The 11,383-nt window shown below is 43.4% G+C and overlaps 1 protein-coding gene across 1 annotated transcript; it reads right to left on the reverse strand.

Annotated features, from left to right (window-relative positions):
* Positions 1-6,816: 6,816 nt before the first annotated feature.
* FIGNL1 (fidgetin like 1) lies at positions 6,817-8,954 on the reverse strand. Its single transcript, XM_068396843.1, has one exon. It carries the CDS (start codon positions 8,952-8,954, stop codon positions 6,879-6,881), a length of 2,076 nt encoding a protein of 691 aa, XP_068252944.1. The 3' UTR covers positions 6,817-6,878.
* Positions 8,955-11,383: the final 2,429 nt, after the last annotated feature.

Consider the following 11,383-nt stretch of genomic DNA (forward strand, 5'->3'; position numbering starts at 1 on the left):
AGTAAAATACCAAAAATAATTTCTTCAGAAAATTGCACTTTGCTCATTCTTGGCTTCTTCAGACTAAGCCTGCCTCTGCATCAGGAAAACTCTGGGAGGAATGAAGGTAGATGTAAAAAACACTGGCTTTTGCAGTTAGCTCTCTAAAAATTTTATTGCAGTGATAAAGAAAAAAAAAAAAGGAATAGTACAAATGCCATGTGCAATCAGCATACAAAAAGTGGGCCTGGAAACAGCTCCTGCAAAGATGCATATTTCAGAGAAGGGATTTATATTTTTTTAAGGTAGCCTCATATTAGTTTTGATTTTAACTATGTATCAGGTAAAAAAAAAAATAGGGATTTTTGGATTGACTTATGGAAGACATTCCTGGACCCCACGGAGTACCTTAGCCTGCTTTAGACACAGAAATTAAGTACAGGATCTGAGAGTGCACCTCTCTCCATTCAATAGGCAGGACAGCTATGTGACATGGCATCGTCCCAGACGCCAACAGGAGACTCCTCCAGTGGTCACTCCTAGCAAGATTTCAGAAGCAGTGTGTTCAGACCCATAGGACAGAACAGGAGAGAGATGTTACCGCCATTTCCTCTCTCGTCCCTCAGACGATTGGGCTTTAAAGCGAATGCTCCCTTCGAAAAAGGGAATTGCAGGGGCATACGGCTTTCCCCCCGACCACCCATGCCACCGCTCTGTGCCGCTGCCTTTCCAGGGATCTGCTGAGCGGCACTGCCCTGTTGAAGACCGAATCCGTAGTCCAGTAATTTGTTGGTTCAACAAAAGGCATGGCTGAAACAAGCTGCCTGACTCAAAGAGCGTACGCTTCCTGTTGTTGGCAGAAAGTGAGACTTCGCGCTGTTCCCCCTGGCTTCCTTTAAAAACAGTGCCAGGAATTGATGTAAATTGGCTGCAAAGCATCTGACCCACAACGCAGGGAAGTGAGAAACCGTGGGACTCGGGAAGATAGAGCAGTATTAGCCACCTGTATCTAAATATATATGGGTTTTATGTATATTTGATCAATGATCTTACTTGGCATCAGTGATTTCACTTGAAATGTGCTCAAGGGGCTGAAGTCTTCAGCAGCTCTGAAGAATTCTTTCTCTGGAGAAATCAGTCAAGTGGTTTCTTCAGTCACGAAAATGATCTACAGTGCCGACCACAGACGGGCACGCCTTACACTGCCCCGACAATTCGGGCGAACGTTAGCAGAGGGATCACCCAGAAACTTCACTAATTACCCAGCACGTAGGAGCTCTGTCTTCTGGGACTTCTGTCAGGTGGGACAGGAGAAGGTCCCTGCACTGCTGGGGTAAGAGTGGTGCCAGATGTTCAACCCTGTTACAATACCACTTGCTAGCAACCAAAACTCAAATGAATTGAGACTTGAATTAATTGGTCTCAGCTCCTGTTACCTGTTATGTATCCACATTTCAATGCGTTTTTCAGGATCTTCAGCCTGGGAGACTGCTCATAGCTGCTCCTTTACTCTGCTATTAAAATTCCTAAGTTCGAGGACCAGTTTCAACACAACTGCCCTGTATCGGGATTTTCACCTCTTTTCCCAACCCCAGTCTAATGTTACAGCCTGAAACACAAGGTAAAATTAATCTTTAAAAATCCTATCTTTGTTAAAGAGGGAGTTCTAGAGATGTCAGGCTGGTTTGTACAGCTTCCTCCAAAAAAATCTTCTTAAAAATCAAAGTCCACACAACGAATCAACGATAATCCTTAATAAAATGCCAGTAACAAGTCATTAATACTGGATGATTTTACGTGACAAAACAAGGAAACATAACTTTGACCACTCTTGGGCTTTCCTTAAGAAATTGGGTGGACTTCTTTGGGAAAAGATCCCCATCTGGTGGCAGGCTATAAAAAAGATCAAGTCAACACCACAGAGCTGTTACTTTCCCTCGAAAAGATTGCTGTTACTAGGAATGGAGTGGATTGGTTGTGGATCATTTTTTTCTCCATAAATTTCTAAACCTTATATAGGATAGACTGAGTAAGGCATCTTTTTAGTCTTGCTAAGTCTGTCCTAAATGCATGTCTACCAAAAGCATTTCAGCTCATCTGGCTCATGTTTCCCATCGCACAATTTTTCCTGCTGACAGTGCTGTGGGAAAGACATTCCCCGCCTGCGGGTGATGAGAAGCAGCAGCACCATTGACACCTGCATCTGCAGGCAGATGTGTCCAGGACGTTAGGACTCACCTACAGACAAGAGCTATATCCCTCTACGGTGATATAGGTAAGGCGGTTCTCCTTTCCCACTGCTGTAAGGGCAAAAAGACTCTCAAAAGATATAATTTTTTTAGGGGGATTATATTACAGAAATAAAAGGTAACCTTCCCTGGTATAAATTACCCCTACTCTGGGGTCACTAGAGGAGAGGGTTTTACTATCGTAACTATTTGGGGAGTTCTACTACCATAACTATTTTTTAAAAGAACATGAGAAACAGTTTTCATGAATGAAACTACAGTGGAGTGGTCCCTGGCGTGCTAAAGTTTGTACCTTCTGAGATGTTAACAGACAGAGCATTAGTATATATTTTTAGCATATGACAGCAAAAGTTTCTGAAAATTTAATCTTGAGGTCTCTTGCATTTCACAGAATCACAGAATGGTTGGGGTTGGAAGGGACCTCTGGAGATCATCTAGTCCAACCCCCTGCCAAAGCAGGTTCACCTAGAGCACGTTGCACAGGGTTGCATTCAGGCGGGTTTTGAATATCTCTAGAGGAGACTCCACAACCTCCCTGGGCAGCCTGTTCCAGTGCTCTGCCACCCTCAAAGAAGTTTTCCTCATATTTAGATGGAACTAGCCACACTGCAGCCCATGGACAGCCCATGCTGGAGCAGATGGATATTCCTGAAGAAACTGGCCCATAGAGCGTCCACACCAGAGCACAGGAAAAACATGAGGGTGAAGGAGCTGCAGTGAGAAATGGCTATGTACTGGCCATAACCCCCCACCCCCTGCACCCCGTGGCAGCAGGCCAGGAGAGCTGGGAGCGGAGTCGAGTCTGGGACAGCAGGGAGGAGAGATGGTGTTTCACTGTGTGTCTTTTTTTGTTTCTCACTACCCAAATCTATTTTAATCAGCAATAAATTAATTTTTCCCAAGATGAGTCAGTTTTGCCCACAATGGTAACTGGTGGGGGACCTCCCTGTCTTTACCTTGGCCCACAAGCTCTCTCATTCTGTTTTCTCCCCCAGTCTCACCGAGGACTGGGAGGGGCCTGGCGGGCACCTGGCTGTTAGCCGAGGTTAACCTGCCAGAGGATCTCTGTAGGTAAGAAACTACTCTTGAGCCTTCTTTCAACACTCACCCAAGCCTGAGCTGAGCTTTCATTTACATTTCAAAGGAAGGCGCACTGATGAGTTTGAAGACAAGTGCAAGCGTTGTTTGTATATCTACAGTTCGCAGCATCTCCTAAATCTTAGTAAATATAAGTGCTCACCAAGACCAATCCCTCACTGCCATCAAAATTATAATCTTAATAGGAAAAGTGTTCGTTCGTTCGTTTGGTGGGTTTTTTCCCAATGACATATCGGCTTGGGAGTAGTTCCATAATTTCTATTAGGAAAACAGAAATTGCCTTATTTCAACAGGACAATCTTACCGATGCTTAGAGGCCAGTCTGGTTTTCATCCACCTGCCATCAGCAGACGATGATCACTGCTGCCTCATCAGCTTTTTACCTGCCTGTGTTGGCACAGTTTTCTATAAATGAAAATTCATCTGGGGATTTCATGCCGCTCTGAGACAATTTAGCTAACTCAAATACAAGATGCACTGAAAAAATGAAGAGTCTGAATTGCCTTGCTTATTAGTAAGACCTCACCTTTCCAGGACTGCAATTATTTACCTTTATTTAAGAGAAACTAAGAGACTGTGCACCAAACGTTACTGAACCACAAAACCAGAGGAGAGTCCTGTGTTTCCTCCTACGAAGTTCAGCCAGCCAAAAAGAATAAATAATGAAGTATGTAGGTTTCTGCATACACTAAACAGATCCATTAAAGTGGATTTATCTGCACCATTTCCCTTAAATTACAATCACGCCCTACTTCTGTGCAGTTTTCTATGTTTTGTGAAATTATGTTACTGGTGATCTAATCTCTCTTTTGATGGCACCGTTACAGCGGGTTATGAAATACATATTGGGCTAATATTGGAAGTCCTGCTGACTTGTGAGTCCTGCAGCAAAGCCTCAATACTGCTAGATGGCTGGAGAGATAGTCATATTACCCGCATCATTACTAAAAAAGAAAATGAATAAATTTTACCTGATGTTCCCTTTCACTATTTCTATGAATTTTCTAAACCAAAAGGATGCTCAAGTAATTCAAGAGAGTGCTAAGTAACACATAGCATAAGAAGGAGGAGCAGGAATACTCTTGCCTGGTGCTGTGGTTCTGCCTTTTCTCTTGCTCACAAGCTCCACTTTGCAGAAGACAAACACAGCGACACAGCACTTCGCTCCCAGTCCTTGTCATTTTCAGAGGTGTTTTATTCTCTGTCACCATGTGCATTCTCACTGCTCCTGTCAGTAGAGCCACTGCCATTAAAATGTGAATATTCAGATACACAGATGAGCACACTATGCTCACATAGCATACCAGAATAATTCTCAGCATAAATAAGGCAATTATTTAATCATACATAAGGGTTTTATTACCCTTGAGCAACCCTTAGGTTTTACTAAACAATTACAATTCTCTGGGGTTTTCATTCACTTGCCTGAGAAAAGATTTTAAAGTACGTGTCTTCATTAGGGTTGGAGAGGTGTTTGGAGCAAGCAAAAATCTTCTCTCGTACATGTTTACAGCTCTCCAGCACTAAACTTGTAAGAGCAGATTTAATCTCATAATCATTACCTAAGTGGCACAAAAGTCAATCAGTTTGGACCACATCACACATTTATTCTTACAAAATAATCTAATTATTCTACTTTCACTGTTTCAAAAATTAAGATAAATTCGCATACCTGAAGTTTTACATGTCTGAAAAACAATTTCTAATACAAACCAGACTTCACTAAAAACATAAGCTAAGAATAGAACTGACTTTTTTATGTTTAAATCAAGATGAGCTCTAAGAAATGCCAAGTCTTCCGAACTCAAGGTTCACTATAGTCTCATAGCCCCTGTAGTTCCCAAATGGCTTTAAAAAAATGCTAGCTGAAGAGTGTTTATCCATTTTTAGAAAAATCTAAGTACGACTACCTTTCAAACACTGCCTTTTCCCCAATAGGAGAGAAAGTGCTTTAGAGAAACTGAAAATCAAGCATGGACACCACTGCAGCCAGCTCTGCCACACCAAAAAAAGAATCCAAAGGAAAGCTTTTAATTTATTTTCCATTCAGGGGCAGCTCTGCCCAGGCAGTGGGTGAGGACAGGTTTATGGCGAACAAAAGGCTGTGCATTTTCTTTCAGACCCGAGGTAAGAACACCAAGTACCATAGCTAGCCAGGAATTTTACCTCTGGTTACAGGAACATTTTAAGGAGCAGAGGAACCCAGCTGACGCTGGGACACAGGATTTCTCCTTCCCGGCCACTAGAGTGCAGTCGGGTGCACTCTCAGACTGAGGCTTCTCCCATCTTAGTTTGATGGATGAAGCTGCCACTGATTTTGCTTGCAGGTCCAGCCAAGAGTGAGGCTGAGCCCCTACTCCGAAACGACAGATACACACAGACAGGAACACAGAGCGAGCAGTGCCTTTACCAGCACGCACATACACAGCAAACGTGCTCACAGAAATCCAACACCACAGCCACATCTCGTCCCTCATCTCCAGCCGAAGACTGAAGCTCACCAGTCAAACACGCAGGCCCCCACACTCTCCAGCTTCACAAGGACACTGCACTCACAGAGCCTTCAAACATTGTCATGGGATTTAAGTTCATCTAAAATCCATGCCCAGACCCTTAGCCTCCTTATCCTGCCACTGCCTTATATCTTGGCTCTTTCCAGGTGCTGGTTTCCTCCTACTTGCCAGCTAGTCCAGCTTGATGTTTGCTAGTGAGTTCGGTTAGCGAGGTTTGCACGCACAGCGGGATCCCTGCAGCACCTGGCCCTAAACACATCGGCTAGCCCACGGCTGGCCCTCAAATCCTACAGCCCCCTACAACCCATGGCCTCTTCTCCAGTTGCAGGTGCCCAGCCCCCCTGATGGACACACATCCCCAGACAGACGCAGCATGGAAAGCAAGGTCAAGCAGAAAATCATCAGAAAAAAGGATTTAATAAGAAGCTGGGATAGACTGCAGTGACGTGGCACAGGGCTGTCAGACAAGAGCACTGCTTACATGAGACCCTCCCCTTTTACCCAGCGTTCCAATCTTCCCACATCCACCTTGACCCTTTCCTTTCTCTGCTCCTGTCTCTTCCCAAACAATGCACCCCCAACTACTTTTCCCCATCAGTCCCAGCTCTGCTACACCCCTACCCAAAATTGGTATTTCTGATAACAATGCCCAGGTCCCTTCAGCCCAGCATGGCGCTACTGACACAGCACAGTGGGCCTTGCAAGATTCCCCCCAATACTCCCTTCAGTTACATGTGAGGTTTGACCATCTTCCCCTTAAACATCAGTGCAATTCGTCTATCTTTCACAGCAGCCATCCATAATTTTTTCAGCTTCTCACTCTTACTTGTGGTCAGCAATTTCTTATATCGTGACCAGCAGGTTCTCACAGTCTTTTCAGTTGGCTAAACTGTCAGGCCAGGGCCTAGACATCTGCCAGCATAACATAAGATTTATTTCTAAGGCAGAAACAAAAAAGAAGTGCAGACACCCTAAATTATCGCGGGTTTAATAAGTGACAGCACTGAAGTCATGTGTCAGTGAAACAGCTGGGAGGCAATTATCTACCGCAGCCAAATGTCTGGTTCCAGGATTCATACAGCGCCAGGTCCTTCGAGGAGACACTGGGCCGCACGGCTCTGAAGGCGCTCTCGAAGTCCAGAAAAGCAATAGGCCGTACTTGGTCTGGCATGATGGTTGCAATGTCCATGGACTGAAGACTGCGGATAGGGCCCAGAGAAGCTTCTCGGCAGAGCTGTGTCATGTCTGCCCCAGAAAATCCATACGATTTCTTAACTATGAGTTCGATTTCCTCTTCATTTAGAGAGCAGTGCTCCTTTGACATTAGACGGGTAACAATCTGCTTCCTAGCAGAGGCTTCTGGAAGAGGAATGTACAGTCTCTTCACTAGTCTTCTTCGGGCAGCTTCATCGATTTCTTGGGGTCGATTTGTTGCTCCAACCACCAGAATACGATCTTCAGAGGAGGTTGTTGCCCCATCTAACTGGACCAGAAATTCAGTTTTTATTCTTCTCGATGACTCGTGCTCCCCATCTCCACGCTGAGACAACAGAGAATCGATTTCATCGATGAAAATCACTGCTGGCTGTTGACATCGTGCCACAGCGAACAGCGCACGGACCATCTTTTCCCCCTCACCTACCCACTTGGAAGTCAGAGAAGAGGCACTGATGCTAAAAAAAGTCGCTCCAGACTGGCACGCGATGCACTTGCCTATAAGAGTCTTGCCAGTCCCAGGGGGGCCAAAGAGAAGGATTCCTTTAGGAGGACCACGTAACCCGGTGAAGATGTCTGGCCTCAGCATAGGCCAGACTACTATTTCTTTTATGGTGGCTTTAGCAAATTCAACTCCCGCAATGTCATCCCAGTTGACAGGAGGCCCATGGTCCATGACCTCGTGCATAATGAGGTCAACCATTTTTGGTTCTATGTTTTTCAGTCTTTCATCTACAGGCAGCGACGGATCTGTTGGTCCTCTTGCATGAGGTTTACACTGTCCTCCTCCGTTTTCATTTCCATCTTGTTTTGGAACTGGAGGAACAAACTTGCCGAACGGACCCCGAGATCTGCCTGCACCGAGCGATTTTTTTCCACCTCCATATGACGAGACTGGTGCACGCTGGGGTAGGTTTTGAGATTTCTTTTGCTGATCCACCCACATCTGTTCTTTTGCAGTTCTAAAACCAGGAACACTGCTCTCTTCGTTTCTGTTTCTATTCCCTGAAAAACTGCTGGTTTCTGTACTAATGGAAGCCTGGCACGGAGCAAGGCTAGGAATCACTGTGCTGCCTTCATCAGCCAGACCATAAAATGCTTTTCTTTTTCCAGAACTTGTGGACCATGCAGGTACAGCTGACTGATTGGAAAGAGACAGATTTTGTCCATCACCACAGTTACCTGACATTTTCAGAGAACTACTACTTGTCGCTTCTTTACTTCCAAATAGTGGAGTTGCCTGGAAACCTGTATGAACCTGTTTGTTTAAGGAGGCTGAAGAGGCAAGAAGGGTATCCAAAGTTCTGGTCACAGGAGGCACACCGCTTTGAAGAGTCTTTGAAGATGAGGGATGCTCAAGGAGATCTGGTCCCTGACTTGCACATTTTGCTGAGCCAGCACAGGGCTCAGTCTCTCTGGCACTGCTGCAGATACTGAGTTTAGGAAGAGCTGGAGCAGCAGAGGCACTGACCCCTTTACCAGCAAGTACACAGGCATCTGTTGGTGCCATCTGAAAGCCCTGGAAATTTTTGCCAACCTGCATCCTCTCTTGCACACACTTTAGTTCAAATACATTATCTATTGTCAAGGCAGATTGCCACTTGTCACTGTCATTTTGCTGACACTTTGCCAAAGTCAAAATGTTTTCAGCGTAGTTATTCAAGCCAGTCTCTATGTTGTCAGAGTCAATAATTGCAGAGTATTTCTCTGCGTATTTTTTAAACAGGTTGGCAGCACAGACCTCAGAGATCTCGGAGTTTGCCCATGCATACTGAATACGCAAGATTTTGGCACGATATTCATCTGCCTTCTGGCCGGGTGTGCAGGTGCCAGAGGTAATAGCAAAGTAACTTTTCTGCCAGTCGCTCAGGTGCACGGTGCTGTGCGTGGGGGTTTCCATCACTGACACTGAAACATACATAAAATACCTGCTGTTATAAAATGCATTTCACAGCTATTTGCTTTGGCTGCTTTCCCCCTTTCCTAAACACATATACAAGAAAACATACATTATTTTAATTGAGAGAGACAGTGCAGTAGATATTGTAAGCTACTTAGCCAGTCTGGACACTTTACGACTTTAAAAAAGCAAGCAGCTTTGTGGTGTAAAGCCATTTAGACTGAGGTTCTCTTTTCTTCCTTGTTCAAAGAAAGAAAAGAAGAAGGGGGCAGGGGAAAAAAAAAAAAAAGAGTTTGCTTCTCACCAGAGGTCTCCTGGGGAGGTAAGTAGACTGCAAAGAATGGTAACAGATGGCCAAACAAAAATTGGCCTTGTTAAATGAAATCACCAGTGCTTTCACTCTTTCTTGACAGAATATGGCACAGTGCAGAGGCAGACAGATTATAGATCAGTCAGAATGATGAAATTTATTACAGTGATGGTAATAAAAATGAAACAATGAAGCTAATAAATAAAATTATTTGCAAAGTCTGTGAAGGGAAATAAAAGTGGAATTAATAAATCTAAATTTAGTAAACTTTCAGAGTAAGAAAATACTTACAGATTCATAGCAAATGTTCAAAACTATTTATTCCATTTAGACCATACTAAAATCTCCCCATTTTATATTTTAGAGAAACAAAGCTCTTGTGTGTTTAAAGCGACGCTTGTTTCTCAGATTTAGAAAGCGGAATTTAAATTCCTTCAGTGATATTTTAGTTAAAGAAATAGGAAAGATGATATTTGGCTAGGAAGGTGCATTTTGCCAGACTTGAAAAGATATGCTGTCATTTACAATGTATTTTCAGTTGGACTAGATGATCATTATAGACCCCTTCCAACTGAAATACTCTATTCTATTCCATTTTTAAGTATTTCTCTGCAATGTATCATGTGCAGAAGTATTTCTGGTAATGTCAAGGATTCATTATTTCAGAAGAGACACAGGCACAAGCAAAATTAGAGGAATCCACCACTGCCTCAACAGAAATGTTTGCAGAAAGCTCCTAACACACAGTAATTCCTGTCTTCTCATCTGTCCATAATGGACATGTCTAATGTGACATGACAGAAATATATCAAATTCTAATTTCTTTTTTTTTTAAACTTCAGTATGTACCGGGATGTTCCAGCCAGAGAATACTTAAAACAAAAACTGCTAAAGTGGAGGTCCATATATTCTGCACCCCTTCCAATACAGTACAAATCAACTTGCAATCTTCTTCTGAATCAGCTCCAGACTATGTACGAGTGACGATTAATGTACAGGTGTAATGTACATACAAGACTGGGGAGACAGAGCTGAAGGAATCCAGGGTGTGGGGGAGTCCTCTCTGTTTACTTTCAAAAAGTCTTGCATCAGTGTAAGACAACAGAGAGCACAATATGATTATGGCAGGAGGGGTTACACACATAATAAACAATAAGGAGATTTTTTTTCTTTTCTGAATTTTTTGAACCTCAGCCCAACTCTGTAGAGCTGTTTAGAAAAGTCAAAATATCTTTTACCTGCAAATTCGGTGCCTTTACATGGGAAGCCAATTTAAAAAAAAAAAACAACACAAAAATAAGACTTCCACTGAAAAATTACTGTCAACTTTTGCACTGTGAGAAGTCTAACTTGCACCTACCAAATGAGGTGCAAATTCCCACCATAATCCGTCTGCAGCTGAGCAACGGGTGAACAGGAGACGGAAGGCTGCAGCCTCTTATTTCTTTTCGCTAAACTACTACTAAACAACACACTAAACGTCACTGTGCACGTAACTGTTTTGTAACTGTTGAATCAAAAACATCCCATGAAACATAAAAGCTAAGTTCAGAACAAGTTCAGTAGCAGGCATTTGTTCCATTAAATAATTCCATAGATTTACATCATTCAGAATATAAAATCTCAAGTTTGCCACCACTTTTAAAGATTTAGTAATCATCAGAGCAGTGAGGGAAGGTCATAATAAGGTAACAGTGGTAGCTAGTTTAAAATTTCAGTTTGATTTTTCTCCTTAAGTATCTTCTAATATCATATTCTCTCGCTATTGTAATTCCCATTAGTTGTCCTCATAGTCTTACTGTTTTTCCCCAAGAGACAGCCAAATGTGTATGCAGTCAGTGGTTCTTCAACAGCCAAAACTGTCCCCAGGTGTTGTGGGCATCGTACTTTCATGCAAGTGTCTAATGTTGGGGGTTTATCAAAGCGCTGACGATAATGAATTTCTGGCATGCAAGTGTTCAGCCTCAGCACACAGAGGGGTAAGTACCTCCCTGACAAGCCAGGTGCGGGATGTCACTGCATTCAAACACGAACATATACATACACCCGTTCAGAACACGGGGAAAGCCTGCTTGCCCACAGGCAGGAAAACCAGAAGGGAAGCACGCCCGCTGCCCAG

The sequence above is a fragment of the Nyctibius grandis genome, chromosome 3 (assembly GCF_013368605.1).
Source record: "Nyctibius grandis isolate bNycGra1 chromosome 3, bNycGra1.pri, whole genome shotgun sequence".
In the NCBI taxonomy this organism is placed as follows: domain Eukaryota; kingdom Metazoa; phylum Chordata; class Aves; order Nyctibiiformes; family Nyctibiidae; genus Nyctibius; species Nyctibius grandis.